General features: G+C 44.2%; 1 protein-coding gene across 6 annotated transcripts in view; it reads right to left on the reverse strand.

Annotated features, from left to right (window-relative positions):
- Syne2 (spectrin repeat containing nuclear envelope protein 2) overlaps positions 1–21,214 on the reverse strand; it is a 297,205-nt gene that overhangs the window by 118,987 nt on the left and 157,004 nt on the right. For all 6 annotated transcript variants that reach the window (XM_052185627.1, XM_052185630.1, XM_052185629.1 and 3 more), the window contains exons 49-56: positions 20,283–20,605; positions 18,090–18,234; positions 16,496–16,714; positions 10,497–10,762; positions 8,477–8,645; positions 6,273–6,428; positions 3,284–3,424; positions 313–495 (exon numbers count right to left, since the gene is read on the reverse strand). In XM_052185627.1, the coding sequence (XP_052041587.1) occupies positions 313–495; positions 3,284–3,424; positions 6,273–6,428; positions 8,477–8,645; positions 10,497–10,762; positions 16,496–16,714; positions 18,090–18,234; positions 20,283–20,605 (1,602 nt within the window). The remainder of the gene's footprint in view (positions 1–312; positions 496–3,283; positions 3,425–6,272; positions 6,429–8,476; positions 8,646–10,496; positions 10,763–16,495; positions 16,715–18,089; positions 18,235–20,282; positions 20,606–21,214) is intronic.

Consider the following 21,214-nt stretch of genomic DNA (forward strand, 5'->3'; position numbering starts at 1 on the left):
ATATTCCATTTCAGGATCCTGTCCTAGCTGGATCACACCTGGAACTCGGCAAACATAGCTGCTATTTAGGAGCAGAGAAAGACATTGTTCCCAAATGGCACATGGAGTTCCCACCTCATTCCTGGGTCTTCATTTACCTAGGGAAACACAACTGCCTGGACTCCTGAGGTCTCACTGACACCCAGAGAAGGGGAGGAAGGATGGTCAGGACATGGCACTGCTGGCCGCCTCTCACGGTCACCCTTTGTTTGACTCTGCTTAAGCCCTTCTTGGAACCGCCCTGCGGTGCAGCTATCGTTTCCATGGCTATACCTTGTTGAGCTGCGAGGTTCTGGATTCTGCTCTCTGGGACACTTGCTGGTGTTGCTGGAAAGGAGTCATCAAGTTATCCATCCATTCTTGAGCCTGTCCCGGGTCCTGCTCCACAAAGTCTTGAACTTCAGAGTCCAGCTCATTCAGCTTGGAATGCCAGAGGTCCAGCTCATCCCATATTTTCTGGAGGAGGAAATGCTAAGTTATAAATGAAGACTCCATGGGGGGGGGGTAATGACTAGTGAGTACATAACATGTCCATTTGGCAACGCCAAGACAGCATCACAGGCACACCGGTTCATTCACAGCCGGCAATCACTTATTGTCTAAACTGGGACTCACTTTCTAATTCTAACCATATCCACTTCAGTACAAGTGAGCTATCACAGGACAGGGAGACGTGGATGGTAACTGAGGATAATTAGTAGTGGACTAAGTCCATTGAGTCCTAAATGAGCAAAAGCCAGGAGGTCCACAGGAGGTTTTTTTTTTTAATTTTTTTATTCGATATAATTTATTTACATTTCAAATGATTTCCCCTTTTCTAGCCCCCCCACTCCCCGAAAGTCCCGTAAGCCCCCTTCTCTTCCCCTGTCCTCCCACCTACCCCTTCCCACTTCCCCGTTCCGGTTTTGCCGAATACTGTTTCACTGAGTCTTTCCAGAACCAGGGGCCACTCCTCCTTTCTTCTTGTACCTCATTTGATGTGTGGATTATGTTTTGGGTATTCCAGTTTTCTAGGTTAATAACCACTTATTAGTGAGTGCATACCATGATTCACCTTTTGAGTCTGGGTTACCTCACTTAGTATGATGTTCTCTAGCTCCATCCATTTGCCTAAGAATTTCATGAATTCATTGTTTCTAATGGCTGAATAGTACTCCATTGTGTAGATATACCACATTTTTTGCATCCACTCTTCTGTTGAGGGATACCTGGGTTCTTTCCAGCATCTGGCAATTATAAATAGGGCTGCTATGAACATAGTAGAGCATGTATCCTTATTACATGGTGGGGAGTCCTCTGGGTATATGCCCAGGAGTGGTATAGCAGGATCTTCTGGAAGTGAGGTGCCCAGTTTTCGGAGGAATCGCCAGACTGCTTTCCAGAGTGGTTGTACCAATTTGCAACCCCACCAGCAGTGGAGGAGTGTTCCTCTTTCTCCACACCCTCTCCAACACCTGCTGTCTCCTGAATTTTTAATCTTAGCCATTCTGACTGGTGTAAGATGAAATCTTAGGGTTGTTTTGATTTGCATTTCCCTAATGACTAATGAAGTTGAGCATTTTTTAAGATGCTTCTCCGCCATCTGAAGTTCTTCAGGTGAGAATTCTTTGTTTAACTCTGTACCCCATTTTTTAATAGGGTTGTTTGGTTTTCTGGCACAGGAGGTTTTTGAAAGGCTATTTAACTGGGAAGTGATGATGTATTCCTTAGTCTCAGCTCATGGGAGACTGAAGCAAGAGGGTTTCCTAAGATCAGGAATCTGAGGTCAGCCTGGATGACAGCGTGAACTCCATCTCCCAAAGCAAATACAAGTCAAAATAGAAAGGGTAATTTAGATTTATCTGTCTGTGTATACATGCACAAGCACACATACAAACATATATGGATCCAGAAGATAACTTCTAGTGTAAAAATAAAATTAACAGCAATGACTGTTGTATAGGAATTGGCGGAATGCTGGAATGTTCTCAGATGCATCAGCTTCCAACAACTGCTGCTGACTCAAGAGACTAATAGGCTGAATTCATATCAGAACTTATGTGGGCAGAGGAAGATTTCAAAGTAAAATTTTCAAATCTTACCTAGTATTTGTATAATAACAAGCTTGGGAAAAAATATCTGACTTGCTAGGTCTGGTTCTTCTGCTTAAGAACCAACACTGGCCAGGTGATGGTGGCGCACACCTTTAATCCTAGCACTTGGGAGGCAGAGGCAGGCAGATCTCTGAGTTTGAGGCCAGCCTGGTCCAAAGAGTGAGTTCCAGGACAGGTAGAGCTACACAGAGAAACCCTGTCTAAAAAAAAAGAAAGAAAGAAAGAAAAAGAAAGAAGGGAGGAAAGAAGGGAAGGGAAGGAGGAAGGGAGAGAGGGAGGGAGGGAGGGAGGAAGGAAGGAAGGAAGGAAGGAAGGAAGGAAGGAAGGAAGGAAGGAAGGAAGGAATCAAGACTGCGTCTAATAGTGATCTGACTTTGGAAGTGCCCATTACAGGGCTTCCTAAAGTGTAGTTGGCAGTACGACTTCACAGGCAGGTGGGATGTGCAAGTAGAATAATGTTCATCTACACTTTTACCTAAAACGTTTATTTCCTAAGAAATTTCACAAGGGAAATAAGAGTGGAGTTCTGTGTCCTTATTTCACCTTGGCAATCTAAAGAAAAACTTAGTATTTCTCAAACCTAATTCTGTTTCCTAGTATGAGGTGGTCAGGAGCCAGGGAAGTGCCCGGACAGCAAAAGCTGAGAATAACGTTTCCATGTACTTGAGATTTTGTGTCTCTGTGAGGACCTCTCTTCTCTGAAACTCCAATGATATGTGTGTGTGTGTGTGTGTGTGTGTGTGTCACATACACCTCTGTCTGTCCACCTTATCCATCCATCCATCCATCCATCCATTCATCCATCGAGACAGACAGACAGACAGGACCTCAACCCATGCTGGCCACAAACTCCCTATGTAGCCAGGAATGACCCTGATACCTGTTCCCTCTCTCTGAGTCCTCTGACTACAGGCACGTGCCACACGCCCTGTTTCATGCTGTGCTGGGGCTTACACCTAGGGCTTTGTGTACATCAGACCAGCACTCTACCAGCTGAACTACACCCTTAGCCCCAGTTCCAGTTCTTGGAGCTTCAGATCTATCCAAAAGACTCCTCTCGGGTTGACTAAGCAATTCCTGTCTGGAATGCGGGGACAGGGATGAGACGGAATACCGGTAGCGTGCTAAAGACACTTTAAGGGGTGCATTACCTTTTGGATTTCGTGAGCTTCCTCAATGTTTTTGCTTTTCTGTTGCAGCATTTTTTCAATGCAGTGAAGCCCGTTGTTAATCCTTTCTATTTTCTTCCCCATGACACTCGATGGTGAGCTCTTTGAGACTTCACTGCTCATCTGTGGCAAGGGAGAAAGTCACAGTTGGTTTGCAGTTTCAACTCTCCAGCCTGAAAAGTACTCACTTTTTGACTTGAAAATATTTTAACACGGGGGGGGGGGGGGCACAAATCATACTGTTAACGTACTATGACAGGTTAGATAAGCAGACGAGCCAGTCCGTGTTGGCAGCTGTGTTTCCCAGCCTTTTCAATATAATCTAGAAGTAAGCTTATTCAAATAAATAAAATTTATGTTCCCCATAAGTACTACTGAGGGGGCTCTTTGAAGCATCAGATGATTAATAGGAAAGAATTTCTAGGGAGAAAACATTTCCTTAGACATGCTGAACTTTATAAGAAAATCTTCCACATAGCTCTGTGTTCAACTTTATTCTTAGGCTAGTTTAAAACAAATGTAATCTCCATTTTCCTGTCCAGCTAGGTAAAACATACTCAGACTATTTCTTAAGGATGGAGAGCCCTGTTTTTGTCTCTGTTGTTTCTAGTGTGTTTTCCTAGCAACCAGAACTCTGGCCACTGAGCACAACAGTTTTTTTTTTTTTTTTTTTTTGTTTTTTGTTTTTTTAAATCTAAATGATTTTCCTAAGAAAATAACTTGTGCTAGGAAAGATTAAGAGTATCGAATATATTGTTTTTCCAAAGTCCTGGCCAGTGTGTTTTTATTTTTTAAGCTACAGTTGATAAGTAGCCATAAGATAACCACATAATACTACACACACAAGCTGAAGCAGAAACGACCACAGTGCAGATAAGGATGCATTTGTAGAAGCTGAAACCTGGCTAACAGCTAACTCAGTGCCAAGCCCACACATCAAGGTGTTGGTAGAACTTGACCCTAGAAGCCCAGCGGCAAGCTTTTGTCATACAGTGAGCTGGTGATATCTTCTTATATTTTTATTCATAGACCATATACTCTAATAAAGATCATTATTTTAAAGTATCAATTTAATATTTTAGCTTTATTTTATGTGTAAGAGTATTTTGCTTCATATAGGTATGCATACCACGTGGGTGCCTAATACCCGAGGAGGCCAGAGGAAGCCATTAAGATTCCTTGGAACTGGAGAGAAGGATGGTTGCGAGCCACCACGTAGGTCCTCGGGAATGGACCCGGGTTTTCTGCAACAGCAACACGTGTTCTTAACCACTGAGCCATCTCTCTGGCCTCTACGCTCCTGCTTTAATCCTATATACATTTTTAAAGTTAATTAATTTTTGCCTGTGTAATACAGTGTCAAGCAATGAGGTTGCTGACAAGGGCAGTGACTCTCTTGATTGAAATTCATACTACCATTTAGACACACGAGGCGAGATTATGATGCAGGATAAGCAGCCATCTGAATTACAGACATGACAGTGTATGTAGCTGTGGTCTGGACCCTGGTACTTCCTTTAGACTCACGACCCAATGGAAGATCAATTCCATTTGTCACAAACATACAAGTTCATAATGGAAAACTTCACCCTTATACATGAAAAGCTATTTTCTTTTTTAATTAGCAACTTGCTTTGTAGGGATTTTCACATACAGTCATAAAAATAACACCAGTGAGTTTCTTTTAAAATATTTGGTAGTCTCAATCAAAGAAATAATAGCCATCCTTGAGAAAAGTTCCAATAGGTTAGTGTGTTAAGTCAAAATATCTTTTCTAACATATTAGGAGATTGCGTGCTTACATACAAATCACATGTTCTGAGAAATCCACCACGGAATTAGTTAATGGTGTGTGAGTAACTGAGGGGTTTGTGCCTTTCCTTTGTCTCACCCTGCAACCCAAGCAGGCCTCCAGTCAGGGCAATCTCCTGCCTTAGCTTCTGGCATGCTGGCGTAACAGGCATGAGCCGTCATAGCCGGCACTAGTGTCTAAGTTTGAAATCTGATTCTTGTATGCATCTCCACTTTATAAGAAAATCTATATAGCGCTAAATATCTATACAGTTGGTTGTGTACAGTATAACCCACTTTATTCTCAGGCCACTCTAAAAACAAAGGCAATCTCCATCCCTCTACCATCTAGGCAAAACAATCTCCTCCCAGCAGCTAACAGAAAGCCCTGTTTTTCTCTGTGATGTTTCTAGTGTATGTTTCTAGTAGCAGTTTGTTTTACTTATTAAAGTATGGGAATTCTAAGCTTTAAAGACAAAACATAAAACTGTCCTGTGGACATAGGACCAAACACAGTTTTCTTCTGTTGGTCTGAAATGCCTAATAAAACTGTCGTGCTGAGTGCCTGTTTCCAGCACAATGGAACAACACTCATCCTCTCTCCAGACCTGCATGCTAAGGTGAAAAGTTTTTCCCAGAATGCTCTGTGAGAACTCCATCCACATCACCATTAAACAGACACCACATACTGAAATGCTATCAAGTGAGCATCTATATTCCTACTGCTCTTGGCTGTTCTTTCACTGTTTTGGGGGAATATTTTTTTAAAGGAAAATATTATACATGTCCCCAGTTCTTAAAGATCTTTAGAATAAACAGTAATGTAAAAACATAATAATAATAATATCAAGTCAAGTAAAAGATAATACGAACTATTAAAACGTAAAGGGGGAAAACTAAGACAACTGGTGAAAAAAAAACAAGACAGATGATCTGAGACTGCGGTGCCCACACATGCACTCCTAGTCCCTTTATCTCATTACTTAACATGTGATCTCCATAAAGGCATGCAGAGCTGAAAGTAGAGAAATTAAAAGTGTCAATCAAAGGATAGTTTCTTATTTCCATTCACCCATCCCGATCAACAACAGCACGCACACACACACATACACACACACACACACCACATACGCACATGCACACACACACACACACACACACACACACACATCCTCACTACCTTCTCGTCGGCATCTTCTAGGGCGCTCCTGCATTCCTCCACCTGGGATTCGATCTCCGCAGGAACTATGCTGTACATCTCGGAATACTTGATGCGCAGTTTTTCCATAACGCTCTCAAAAGTCAGCTTGCCTTTCTGAAGAATGCTCTGCAGCTCCTAAAACCATCAACAGAGTCTCAATACTTACAGGACCTGGGAAAAAGTTTAGCCCATAAAGAAAAGTGTAGGCAGATTCCCAGGGTCCTCTCGATTTAAAGCGTCAGCTTTACATGACAAAACCTCCTATTGATACAAGCAGATTAAGCCCTAGAGATAATTTGTAAGACTCAAACTTGATAGCTCTTCATGGTGTCAGCCTCTTGTGCCAGAACAGACATCAGAACAGCCTCTTCTGGAGTGCCTGTAGGACGGACTGGATCTCTGTAGACTCCAATCAGCTAAAAAGTAACAAGTGGCCAGAAGTTTCAAAGAAGGTTTTTCCGTGTTGTTATTAACTTGTTGCTATTTCTACTTCTTCCTACATTATCATCATAATGAGTCAAGGCCACTGAGAGCCCCATGCTTGAAGCAAAAGTGTCTGTTTCATGTAATTAGACAGCCAGGCAGAGCCCCACTCCTTTCAAAAGGGAGGGTTCCAGTTCCTGGTAAAGAATGTAGGCTTCAGGAGATAAAAGCACACTGAACAAATGGCCCATTGGCTGTGGCCTAGAAACAGAATCTGATCTGCGTTCTCCTGCAGCAGTTATAAAGGAGAAACTCATCTGTTTGGGAAAGCTTCCCAAAGATTGAGTGGGAAACCTACTTATTGACTTTTCTGGGCTTTTGTGTCCTTTAGTTCTCTAGTGACTGTCGAGCAGTCACAGTCCCACCCCTGAGGAACAGTTCCCAGTCTCAGACCCGTGACGAAACACCCTGCGCTGGTCTCCATCCTGCATCCTGACTGATACACCTAGAGAGGGAAAGTCAAAGAGCAATGTGGTATCGCCACCAGTGGGGCGGCTCCTGCTCTTCTCACCCAGGCTGACAACAGGCCTCAGTTCACAGCTACTGACTGGGACAATGGCTTCTCCACAGAGAAAACTTTTGAGAGGGACAGTAGGCTTCCCCTTTCAACCCTACAACCAAGGGCTGTGCATAACAAGAGCATGAGACTTTGCATAAAATCCCCATAGTCAGGGCCAGACCGACTGTTCACTGGTTGAGTACCGGCCGCTCTTAGAGAGGACATGGACTCAATTTCCAGCACTCACATGGCAGCTCACAACCAAATGCAACTTGGGATACGGGAGCTCCAACAAGCACACACACACACACACACACACACACACACACACACACGGCCATAAAGAATGAGGGGCCGAAAGATGGATCAATCGCTATTGTTCCTAGGAGCTGAATTTGGTTCTTAGCACCCACACGGTGGCTCACAACCACCCGTTACTCCAGTTCCAGGGCATCCTACCCTCTCTCTTCTAGCAGCTATGGGCGCCAGGCACACTCGTGGTGCACATACATGCCTACATTTAGACAAAACACTCACATACATAAAATAACGAAATAAGTGAATCTTTAAAAATTAAATTAAAGCTGGGTGTGGTGGCACATGCCTGTAATCCCAGCACTTGGGAGGCAGAGGCAGGAGGACTTCTGAGTTTGAGGCCAGCCTGGTCTACAGAGTGAGTTCCAGGACAGCCAGGGCTACACAGAGAAAACCTGTCTCAAAAAACCAAAATAAATAAATAAACAAATACATAAATAAATAAATAAAATTAAAAACAATTTTTAAAAAAGTCCCCAAAGTCATCTTTGTACTAAGAATAGGATGGAAGGTGACTCTGAAGAAATGAGCTCTCAAGATGAGCCCCCCCCCCCACCATGTGCATGTACCACCTCTCAGAGCCAAGACACTATGTCCAAACAAAAGAAGCAGATTCCTCATCTGTGGACCGAGGCCTCTGATCACCACACTGGAAACATGGTTAAAAATAGGGCTGCGAAGTTCAGAGTGACCTGTCTCCCGGCACGGCTTCAATTCCCCTCCATTTCCTAGGCATGCTCATCCTGGGCCGACTCTGCGCAGTGTGCCGCCCGTGCACCTACCTCCCTGTCTCCCACCCCTCCAACCCTAGCTGATGAGTTAAGCCTTAGGACTCCAACCGGACCAGTCTCAGCCGCTGACACAGACTCTTTCCCCTCTTGCTTACCTCAAACTGCTCTGCCCTGTCTGGATGGCCTTCCAATGCCAAGTTTGGGAGAGAAGTTGAGATCTGTTCAAATAAACACTTCACATCTTTTATTTCCTGTATGAAAGAATGCCGTGCCTGGATTTCGGTCTGGACCAGGTCTTTATTCTTTTGATCTGTCTGAAGAAGCCTGAAATTATAACAAAACAGAACTCATAGAGAATTCACAAAAGAATATTTTCCTCCCTAGGAGAAAAGTACCAGGTTTTACTGATCTATTGTCAAACATATGTCAAAAACAGTCAGTCAACAGTGACCCCCAAACTCTCATCCCCAAGTAGCCTCTCTGCATATTCTAACTCCCATTTCTAGTTTCCATCTGTCCCCCATGATCCCAGATGCCCGATGAATCAACAGGTGTCATCAGCCACAGGTGGGCTCTATAGAGCAGACACCCCACCAGCTCACTTCTCGTCAGCTGACCCATTTCCCGAAGAGGCAGTGGTGTGTGAGGTGATGGGGTCTTAGCCTAGAACTATTTGGTATCTGTCATGTGGTAAGACAATAGACATCTATACTTGGTCTCTGTTCTCCAGGTCTGAGATGGGGTTCTTCTTGATTTCCTTACAGAAAGGAATACAATACTTGTTCCATTTTCTCTTTTTGAAACTATGTAGCCCTGACAAGCCTTGAACTTACTGCGATCCTGTTCTTCTACCCCATAAATTCCGGGGTTATTGGTTATAGGTGTGTGTCACCACAACTGAGCAAAAGTCTGTTCTCACACTTGACCTTAGGCCTCATTCCTGAGACAGAGCTCTTGCTCTGAGAGTCTCTTGGTGCACTCCTGGACAGGCCCCGAGGTTAGAGGTATCCACGTGACCAGAGGGCTGGAACTATCTGCATCTCCCTTTCCGACCACTGTCTCCTGGATCCCTAGAGAGGGGAGACAGACTGAAGGCTGAGTTGACCATGTTTGCTTAATTGGTCAATGTAGCCTCCAGAAGCATGGAAATAGATAAGGTCTGAGTGCCCAAACTGCTACACAAGAGAAGTACCCACAGGATCGTGTGTTGTGGAGGCCAGGGAAGCCATCCCTCCCTCACACCCCTTGACCCACACATCCATCTCTCCACATTGTTCTTCATTTGTGTCCTTTATTACATCTTCCATTGATGAATCAGCAAACCTAAGTGTTTCCCTGAGTTCTGGGAGCTACTAAGGAAGGTTCTGGAGGGAGTTCTAGGAGCCAGTCAGAAGCACGGGTGACATCCCACAACTTGTGGTTCACACCGAAAGCAGGGAATGCTCAAAGTGTAGAATCTGGGCAGATAGACGACATCAGAACTGCCGAGACTCAAGCAGATGTCAGCTGAGAAACGCTTGGTGTGTGTGGGAGAAAAAGACCCTCACCATTGGATGGATGGAGCTGTTGAGTGACCAGGAATGAAGAGGAAACTGCCGCTTTCCTCCCACAGCATACCCACTGCTGTGGCTTTTACAATAAACACAATGGAATTAGACGGAACGTAAAGGCTCTTTAAAGGGTTTGCTTAAACATATTATGGCATATCAACATATATACATTTACAGATATGTTTTTAATCTGACATTCAATGGCATAGGAGACAAAATCCACCTGCAGAATACAGTACAGAGTCAGGCACTGTAATATCAATAATCACAGTAAGAAGCAAGGGAAAAGGTGATTCCTGCTGCATGGTGAGATTAAAGTAGACTTTCACATTGGTCTTTATAATTCCCCGCAATCGAAATTTCCTACAATCAATAGGTATTACTAAAATGCAAAGCAATACACATTTGAAGGGAAAAGCCAGCAAGCTATCCACACAGTAATATCAAGATGGAAAAGGTGTATGTTTCCATTATAATCATTCATTTCTTCTTCCACCCCCTTGTTTGTACCCATCGGCTGGCACTGATTCTGTTTAGCATTTGCTATTATCTACTTTTTCTTTTAAACTTTGAACAGAAGCCATCAGATCATTTCCTTAATAATCAATCTCTTTATGAATCTCACCTGTCACATCGTTCTTGCATAGACCTAATCTCCTGACGTGCCGGGATGGTTTCCTCAGTCTCCATGCCTTCGGGAATGTTCTGGATACTCCTTATACGCTGTAGAAGCAGGGCCAGCAGCAACAGCTGCTTCTCCACACTCTCCTCATGCTGGCATAGAGAGTCCAACAGCTGACAGAGTTCCTCTGTGGGAGCTGCATCCTTTGTTTTGGAAATTTCTGGAAGGTCCTCCTGAAGATTCTCTAAAATTATTGCTTCTCGTTCAATCTAATTAAATAAATGACAAAAAAGAGGAAGCAGGAAAATTTTGAGATCTGAAATCTACCTGGTGAGCACTGTTTTTGTATATCCTCTCTTTAAAGAGTTCCTAATACCCATCCTGGCTCAAAATCATTGTTCACTCAATATAGCTGGGAACATTAGTCCTCTATGATCAAGGATCCTGTAGCTCCTAGTTACTACCCAAGTAGCTGTGTGATTCTGATGAGGAAATGCTATTGTGAACGGGCTGGGGAAATGCTATTGACTAGAGTGATTTATTTCCCCTTGAGGCTTCTGTTGTTTTGAACCGTGTTCCCACTAGATCTACACGAGTGGTTGGAATGGCCCCACCACAACAGGCTGGGCTACTGCTGGATGTGGAAAGTTTCCTACAAGTCTCTCTGACTTCACTTTGAATGTCTGCACCATGTTGTAAAACTAAGCCTGGCAATTCATTATGAACCTGACACTTGCCAAAGGGACAGCTGCTGGGATTACTGAACCAGCTGTGTTTATCAACCACTGGTATGCAAAAAACGTAGAAATACGTAACTTATTACAAAGCCTACATAGAAACTCGGAAGTCCACCAGCCTGACCTCAGAACAAAGACTTGGCAGACAGCCTCAAAGGCTCCTAAATAAGGTAGTTCTTTGCTCCCCACCCCCAAGCCTTGTGTCCATCCCCTTTAGCTACAAGACTCATTTATATCATTCTGTCCTCCTAACTCTATGTTCAGGCAGTGGCCCATCTTGTCACTATGATATACCACACGAGACAACTGCACCTACGTTATCATGCTGATACCACATGGTGAGCAAGGCCCTGGATGTTCCAGAGAAATAAAACCTATGAAGGAAGATGCAAGAGCCCCAACAGACATCCTCAGAGACTGCCCAATTATTATAAGCTTCCGGAGTCCCCAAAGCCTAAGGCATACCTCTTCACCAAGGTGAAGGGCAAGTTGGTCAATCTTTTAATGGCCAACAAAGAGAGATGCACAGGAAGGGGCTTCTTGCATTGTGGAAGTAATATATGTTACACTAAAGACTACTGTTCAAATCCATTATCAACAATGCTTCTAATGTTTTCTGGGGGGGGAGGGGAACAAACCAAAGCATCAGGAACAGGATGTAGTTTCTGCTGTCCTGTCTTGGGTCCCATGAAAAAGTGAAAGTGGGGTCCCTGGTTGCTATAATACACCTGGTGCAGAAGGAGACCGTGCCCTCCCTAAGAAAGTCCTCTACAGAGTATGTGCTTCCCACTGTCTTAAACCATGGTACGACTGGAAATCCTGTTTCCCAGACAGGCAGCTACACCTGGACTAGAGAGTGAGACAGACCGTTTCACACCTCCCCACTTAAAAGCAGCTAATAAAGGAAATGCCACGCAGACAGGAGGCTAATGTTAGAGCCAAGGCTTCTAAAATTATTGGGGTTGAAAGAGCCTTGTCTGTAGCCCAGAATGCAGTGTGTGTGGGGTGTGTCATGGTGTGATGGCCACAAATGAACAAATGGGTGACCCCAGAGCTTCACAGGCATTTCCTGTTTCCGGCTCCTCCTCCCGCCTGGCACCGCTTTCCTGCTGGCGCGCCCGCTCTCAGCCGCCATGTTGCTCTACGGCTGGGACTGAGATGGAAACCCGGAGAGATCAGTCTTAGGGGCAGCCGGGCAAACAAATGCTCAATGTGTGATGGGCGGCGGCCACGCAGCCACCCAGTGGCATCCTGCTCGGGCTAAAAAAACGAACCCCGCGGGCACAGGGAAATGTTCAGTGATGATGGAAGTCTGCTACATATTCATTTTGTTGGTAGTCATGTGACTATATGCATTAATCCAAGCTTAGCAAACTCCATGCTGAATTGATAAAGAAAGTCCCCGAGTCAGGAAAACAGAATAATAGGTACTGGCCCTTGCCCTTGGAGAAGTCTCTGCACCCTCTGGTGACATTCCTTGGACATAAAATCCTTTGTAAAATTTAAGGTTCATACAAGTGAAGAGGACAAAGAACCTTAGTAACACACACACACACACACACACACGTACCAACACAGTAAAGGACAATGAAAGACTTGGGATCTGAAGAAAGAGGAATGGACAAGAGAAACACGCATTGGGACCCAACAGTATGAGACGAAGCCAGCTTCCCATGCCCAGTTATCTCTAAAGAAATCACGTTGATGCCCCATTGCATCGAGACCCCAAAGCAGAAAACCATTATTCTAAAAGTCAGCTGTTCTAGCTTCCTTTCTGTTGCTGTGACAAAAACCCTCTGACCAAAGCCAACCTGGGAAAGGAAAGGGTTTGCTGTGTCTTACATGTCTCGGGCCTCGGTCCATCACTGAAGAAAGTGGGGGCAGGAAACTACGCTGCTTCCTCATGCGCTGCCCTCTGGCTCACTCCCGAGCCCATGCTCAGGTAGCTTTCCAGCCAGGGGCCTCAGCAGGCTGGGCTAGGCCCTCCCCCCCATTACCAATCGAGACAATCCCTTACAGACATCACCACAGCCCAGTGTGATCTGAAAAATTCCTCCTCTGAGGCTTACTCAGATGACGAAGCTGTGTAAAGTAGGCAGCTGGGGCTAACTAGTACGTCAATAATGATATCAAGCACAAGGTGTTGAAAGAGAAAAAGTCAAATCAAAAGGTAAATTGAGCTTTAATTTGAATTAAATTTGAATTTAATTTCTAAGATGAACGTTTAAGTTTTAAAAAAAAATCTACCTATTCAAATTGTTTATTCCATGAAGATAGTGAATGGCTATATTACAACAGTTAAAAACAGATGGTCTTTATTGGCCAGTTATCGCAAGGTTAACACTGACTGTCTACCTGACAGCATCTGGAAGCACGAGACAAGCTTCTGAGGGTTTCTCTGGATTACATTAGTTCAGCGAGGAGGGAAGTCTCACGCTAAGCACGGAGCACCATTCCCGGGGCTGGGTGGGGTCTTAGACCTAGATGAGTGCCCGCGTTCATCACCGTCCTCTCCCTGACTAATGTGATGGCGTTGCCTACCTCAAGCTCCTGCCATCAGGAGCCATGACAGACTGTACTTGTGCACCCTGAGCCCAAATCGCCCTTTCCTCCTTTAACTTGCTTTTGTCAAAGTATTTTGTGTCACAGTGACACAAGGGTCCAGCACTGCCAGTGGGATCTTGCATGGCTAGGTCTTACGTAGATACAGGAATGGTACCAGTTAGTAAATGAATAAGAGATTCAGTAAGATCGTACAACAGGCTGGGGATGCAGTTCACAGGCAGAATGCTTTCCTGGCATGCACAAAGCTCTCGGTTTGATCTCTAGTAACACACACATCCATACTGATACCCACAACCCCCGAGATCCTACATCAACTGTCATACACAGGTATCCCTTAACCTAGTCGCCTAGTGATTAAATACGTGGAAGTTTGAATCTTCTTTTGTCGCCTGTGAACTTGTCAAAAATGTTACTGAGTCCCTTTGACCTCATGTACTGTTCTTTCTCTGGAGCAGGGGGTGTGGAACATGTACGCCTCCCCCACCCCTACTGGGTTCTAAGGACACCCCCTTCCTCCTCAAGTCCGGATAACAGTCAAAGTACGGTTCCACAGGAGTCAGTGAGTTTATTGGGTGTATTTACAGAGCATGCATGAAGGAGTTCTGACAGGAACCTGGCTGACCCCAAAGCAGCCCGTGCTGGAAAGCCTTCACCCTGCCTGGAGGACGGCTTCAGGATCACCACACAGATGGAGCCTCTTCCCCTGGGCTTCCTAGCCTACACACTCTAGCTCCTCCCCTAGACCCCGAGGACACAGGCAGTTAGGGCAAAGAGGAGTGCCTGGATACTCTAGTGTGGGTTAAATGACCCTTTCTCCACTGCTCCTTCCAGGCAGGAATGTCAATAGTCACACCTTTTCCTTTCAGAAGGGAGTCCCAACACTCCCCGGGGAAAGCAGCAATGGCTTCTCGCAAAGAGCACAGCTGCCCCCACACTGACGGCCTTGCAGCCTCACACTGCCTGACTGAGGACCGCCCTGTACACAGTTGCAAGAGCTGAGCCGGGCACTCTGGGAGGGCTCACGACAACAGCTGCATTACTGCTATTACATGGTTTTATTTGTACTGGCCCTTGGGGGAAAAATACAATTGTTGGTCTGGGCATAGAGCAGTTGGTAGGAATACTTGCCCCACGCATAAAGCCCCGGCTTCAAGTATGGTAGCACACACCTGTAATCCCAGTGGTAAAGGTAGAGGCACAAAGATCAGAAGTGCAGTCATCCTCGGTGGCATAGCTAGTTTGTGGTGAGTCTGGGCTTCAGGAAGCTTTGTCTAAAAACATTATTTTGACTAGATTCTGGTCTAATGTTTGTTTGTGTAATTAGAATTAAATAAGTAAGACTGACATTAAGATGCTATGACTTTAAATGGGTATAAAACAGCAGTGTGGTAAAACAGTATAAGCTTGGAATCAGCCAAGGTTTGGATCTGAACAAGCACTCTCCCTCAACAAGTACCTACTGAGTGCCCACTAGGTACAAGGTACAGTTGGGCTGCCAGGTTATGATTGTAAGGAAGACCCCTTCGTATGCGTATTCAATGACCCACAGGGGCTTGCCACACAGTCAGTCTGCAGTTGGGGCTCTTGGGCCACTACTTAGAAAAGAAGAAATATTAATCTGAGCTTCAGTTTCCCTAAATATCAAATGGCAAAGGTAGTGACTTCCTAAGGCCAAGGCAAGGACCCAAAAGCACGTGTCTGAACTGGTTCCTCGGCACAGGGTAGGGGCGCAGTGATGGCTGTCATTGTGGACAGATGGGGACTCTCGTTATCAGCCCGAATAATGGACAGTTTCTTAAGAATCTGAACATCCTAGAGACTGTTCACTGACTAAGCCCCACCAGCACTGCTGAAATGGCACTGATTTCAAGAATCTTAAGTTCTAAGCAGGTTAATGGGATAGTGTTGACCATGGGTGATCTCCCACCAAGTAAGTTCAGACTCATTTCATTTCCATCCTCAGAAAACTCACCAGGAATTTTGAAATGAGGAGGAGATGTTCTGATCTGCACCTCATTTATCCATGGCACTATAGAAAGATTAACAAATACTATGATCTCCTATGATCTTTCATGTTCTTTCTTAATATACGTAACACGCAAGTCCTAAACCCTGCCTCAGCTACCGTCTGGGACTGAGCGATGTCAGAGAGGTTTTCTTTGAGACACTTTTCAGAAAGCATAGCATTTCATAGTTTTAGGCCCACACTTGACAACTGTAACTAATTTCCATACTTAACAATTGGAGCTGATTTCCAATTAGTCAGTTATCAAGCACGTCACTCAGTCCTAACCTTTACTTAATGAATGCCAAGGCAGTTATTTTTAAGGATGAACTCATCTTCACAATGAGGATTTTAAAGCTTCACCTGGCAAGCAGTCACCTCTTTTTAGTCATAATTATCTGAGGGCTGACAAGCTGACTTAATGGGGAAAGGTGCTTGCTGTGCACAGGCGCACATCCGGGCTTGATCCCCAGAACCAGGTCAAGATGGAGGGAGAGCGCAGACCCCAGGGAGAATTGTAGGCCACCCAAGAAAGTGCCACTGTCGTGAAAGAAGCTGAAGACCTTCTCGGGGGCTTTTTGCAAGCCTCACCTGGACAGATGTTCCCAGCCAGTGTCTAGCTGACGTACAAATGAAAGAACGCTGGCCTCTCACTGCTAGCTGCAGGGTTTGCCCGGTGGAAGCACAGGACTCACCTCCTCACTGATGAACTTCCACTCCCTCTTCAGCTCTCCACTCCACTGCTGCCACTCCCTGGCGGCTTCCAGCAAGCGCAGCCACTTCTCCCACAGAGCAGAGGCCGCTCCAAGCACACACGCGGCGCCATTTGCTGCGCACCTGCATCTCAGGCGTCTGAGGACCTGATGGAGTTTCACTAAGTCTTCTTTGGTTGACAGGAGATTTGATGTCAGCGCCTTATAAGAGAAAGTAATACGAACAGCCAAGGTCTATAATCTTTTCTGAAATGTCACCAAGTCTGGCACAGTTAAGATTTTTCTTTTTAAATGTTATGTCTCAGGAGGTAGTCCTGGCTGGTCTCGAACTCAGAGATCTTCCTGCCTCTGTTTCCTGAGCACTGATATTAAAGGTGTGTGGCACCATGCTGGCCAGTTGATGATTTTAATATTCTTCAACTATGACCAGATCCCCCTCCTTTGAACGTCACTTAGGGCCAGGGAGAGAATGACTTAGGTACTACTACATCCTGCAGGGATGCAGGGTGAGTATGGGGAGGGGTGGGGACCTTATAACCCAAAAGCAAGATTTTCAGAGTCAGAAAACATTCCCAAAGGTAAATATTTTGCGAGGTCATGTGCACAGTGTTTACTATATCAACCAGCAACGAAATATTTAGGAGTTGTTTGCTCAGTTTCTGTAAATGAATGGCCTAGGCTAAATCACAATGACAAGCCAGAAGCGATGGCTCCCACCTGTAATCCCAGCATTCAGAAAGCAAAGGCAGAGTAATCGCAAGTTCAAGATGAGCACCACGGCAAACTCTGCCTCAAAAATAAACAAAAAAGTAACTAAGAATCCCAAATCAGGGCTGGAGAGATGGCTTAGCGGTTAAGAGCGCTGACTGCTCTTCCAGAGATTCCCGAGTTCAATTCCCAGCAACCACATAGTGGCTCACAACCATCTGTAATGGGATCCGATGCCCTCTTCTGGTGTGTCTTGAGACAGCAACAGTGTACTCACATAAAATAATACGTAAATCTTAAAAGGAAAAGAAAAAGAAACCCAAAGCATAACAACATAGCACCAAATTGTTTTACAGGCTGAGGATGTTTTCAAGTCGTAGAGTGCTTGTCTACTGTGTGCACAAAAATAAACCAAAAAACTGTAAAGTAAAGCCAGGCATGCATGGTCACGCCTGTGACCTCGTGAGGTAGAAGAAGAGTACAGTCGGGAGAAACCTGGGATGCAGGAGACTGTTTCAAATAAATAACTTAGCAATGGTACAGGAAACAATCAAAACTAGACAGATGCAGTGACTGTTCTGCCAGGGGTCCAGTAGCCTTTTATATCATACACTTCAAAACATCCAGAAGGGGAAGGCTTAGGAAGGCGGTTCACAGGGAAGGATGCTGGACAGGGGTGGGGGAACTGCACCGTGGATCTGATCAACTGAAGGGGTCAGACCATCTCCCCACCTCAGCCTCTGGTCGGGGCGTTTTCATGGGTGTCTGAAGACTCCGGTGGGTTATAGCTGAGCCGTGCCCCATGCTGATGCCACCTGTTTGTCCCCCTGGGTCCTGGCACAGACTCTCCACAAACTGATGATGTTACCTTGCTCTGTTCCAGGCGCGCTAAAGCTTCTTTGTAAGACCTAGGCAACGGGGATATGGACTGTCCGAGATCTGTCTCTATTTTCCTGAGCTGAGAGCAAATGTCTTCTTTCATTTTTCTATAGCATTTGTAATTCTCCAGGCACCTGAAGAGGCAGTTAGAAAAAAATATTCAATTTTATTTCTCATTAATGCATCCCCTACACATACACATATAAAGGGTTTGCTTTGTTTGTTGTTTTGTTTGGCCATTCAAGGAATCTAAACATTTTTATTGATTACTCATCCTCAAAGGCATCTATGAATGGCTTTAAACAGATACAGTTATCCACAAAACACTAAGTTAGTCGGGGAAGCAGACAGACGCGTAGAGAGAGGGAGGGAGAAAGGGAAGGGAGGGGGAGAAAGAGATTAAGTGACTGAGGGTTTTTTTAATGCACTACCAATGATATGTAAGTAGGCTGAGTTCTGGGAGAAAGCCATCTAATCTTAAAAATGTCCAAATGTCCACATTTAGATTCATATGTTCAGCTGCATGTTTTAGAGAGTTAATCTCAAATATGAAGAATTTACCAAAATCAGGATAAAATCATTGCATAGTAAGTCTTTTATACATAATTGCATTAATTAAAACAGCAAAAAGACTAACAAAAACCATGGCTAAGTAAATTGCAACAACTCATCACAGAATTCTATAGATGGATTGTGATTACTATTATAAAATATTTGTTATGATGAGGAAAAAGACGAATGTGATACAGAAAAAAAAACTAAAGCAGAATAGTTTATATTTAATTGTGATACATTTTTAAAGGAACTATGAAATTATATACACTAAGTAGATGTTGCCTAAATCCTCCAGTGAGAATAATTTAAAATTCTATTTTCAGGAGCTGGAGTGTAGCTTAGCGGCAGAGCACATGCCGCACATGTCTGACCTTGTATGTCTCCCCAGTAAAAAAATTTAAAAAAAACTAATAGATAACATAAAATAAAAACTCTCACACCTGAAATCCTATCACTCATACTCAGAAATCTGAGGCAGGGGGATTGCCTTAAGTTTGAGGCTACTCTAGTCTACATAGTGAGTTTGAGGCAAGATGGTAGTTTCAAAACAACAGCAAAAACAAAATAAACAAAAAACATACTACACTTTGCATGTGTGTGTGTGTGTGTGTGTGTGTGTGTGTGAGGTACTTCACCACCAGCCTTTTATTTTGTATGCACACAAGGTATGTACACATATGTTAACAGAGGAGCCTGCTTCGGCACATGCATGAAGGCCTGTATGTATACATAGTATGTACCCATATGTGGACAGAGGAGCCTGCTTCTGCACCTACCTGAAGGCCAAGGAGGTCGTCCAGCGACCTTCTCTGCTGTTCTCTACCTCTGAGACAGGGTCCTCCATTGAGCGTGGAGCTAGGCTGCTGCCAACAAGGCCCAGCATCCTCTTGGCTCTGCCGCTGTAGAGCTGGGATTGCAGGTGCATGAAGAGGCTATGCCCAAGTTTTTGCATTGGACTTGAACTTGGGTCCTCATGTTTGCAAAGCAAGCAGTCTTATACACTGAGCCATCTCCAGCCCACCCTTACTGTTTAATGACAAGTGTTATCAAGGAGGGAGGACAGCTAGAGCATGTGCCTGGTTTAGCAGATGTTAGTGGGCAGTTTAGTGCTAGGAGTTGCCTCCCCTTGACCCGGGCTATCACACTTCTACATATCCAAGGGATATGCTGTACTTCAACATGTTCCTAGAAGCACTGTTGCTTAATGCAAGGACTAGAAACTCCAATGTCCATCAATAACAGAGTGTGCTATGGACAAAAATGTGACTAAACCTTATGGGCAAAGTGATGAGCTTGAAAAATATGGAGTATTTTAACAAAGATCATAAGAACAGGACATAAATACAATAAAAATGCAACAATATAAAATTACTTCCTAGAAAAAGGGAAAAGGAGGAGCTCATGAGAGAGCTTTTGTTTTGTCTTCATCCCTTATACTATCTACACATAGTATTTGATACATATAATAATACTAAACAAAAAGAAATTAAAATAAAATGAAACATTTAGCATGGTTTTCTTTGGTGACTTTTTAAACTTTCCCACATTCAAATTTCCTCTGATGTGCACATTAATTACAAAGACAAATAAAACAATGTTCTGCTACTCCAAAATACAGGCAACCTACCTTCCCTCCTCGGCCTCTTGGTCTTCCAGCGCTGCCTTCAAGGCTGAATTCTTAGCCTCTAATGCTTGTAAGGTGCAATGAAGTTGCTCTTTAGCCTCAGGGCTAGAAATGGGCTCCAATGTCTCAGCGAGGCTCCGTAAATCAGCTACTGTGGATTGCAATTCCTCCTGTTTAAGGTGTGCCAGCTCCAGTGACTCTTTGGGATTGTGAAGGTCTACTCTGTATGATAAAAGCATGGCTTCCAGGGACGTGAGGGTCCTCGCTGCCCTGGTGACTAACTCGTCATAGCGGGTTGCACTGTCATAGGCACCGTTCAGGACATCCTGGTGAAATGGAGATCAAACATGGTCACTCCATATCCCAACTTGGGGGACTTCTGTTATTCTCAAATATGGCGCATTCGTTTATTTCCTGAGGCTCAGGAGAGCTGACTGCCTGTTCTTAGGGGTTTTACAGCATTACATTAATATTTAAAAATGAGTAACTAAAAGGAAAAATATTCATATTTTTGAAGAAATCTAATTTAAATTTAAAATAACATCTCACCAATCTTGCCGGTCGGTATATAATTCCTACTTTGGGATTCTTGCACAAGGCTATGAATTGAGTGAAACATTGCATATAATGTTTATAACCCTAATATCTATGGACAAATGAGCCAGATCTATTGTATTTCAAATGACTAGCATATCTGCCATCAACTTTAGTTCAAACACATTATCGATGTCCCTATACCTCAGTCATGAAAATAACAAATGGATTGAAAGATCTCTTCCTGTCCAGCCCTAATCAAATTACTCCTGGGTAGGGTGAGTTATATAGAGTGTTTCTGGGAACCATTAAAAGTAAACAAAGTGCTAGAATTATTCAGCACTTCTTGTAAAGCCAATTAAACAGCACACAGGGATTTACCATCTCTTACTTTTCTATGG

This window comes from Apodemus sylvaticus, chromosome 6, assembly GCF_947179515.1.
Source record: "Apodemus sylvaticus chromosome 6, mApoSyl1.1, whole genome shotgun sequence".
In the NCBI taxonomy this organism is placed as follows: Eukaryota; Metazoa; Chordata; class Mammalia; order Rodentia; family Muridae; genus Apodemus; species Apodemus sylvaticus.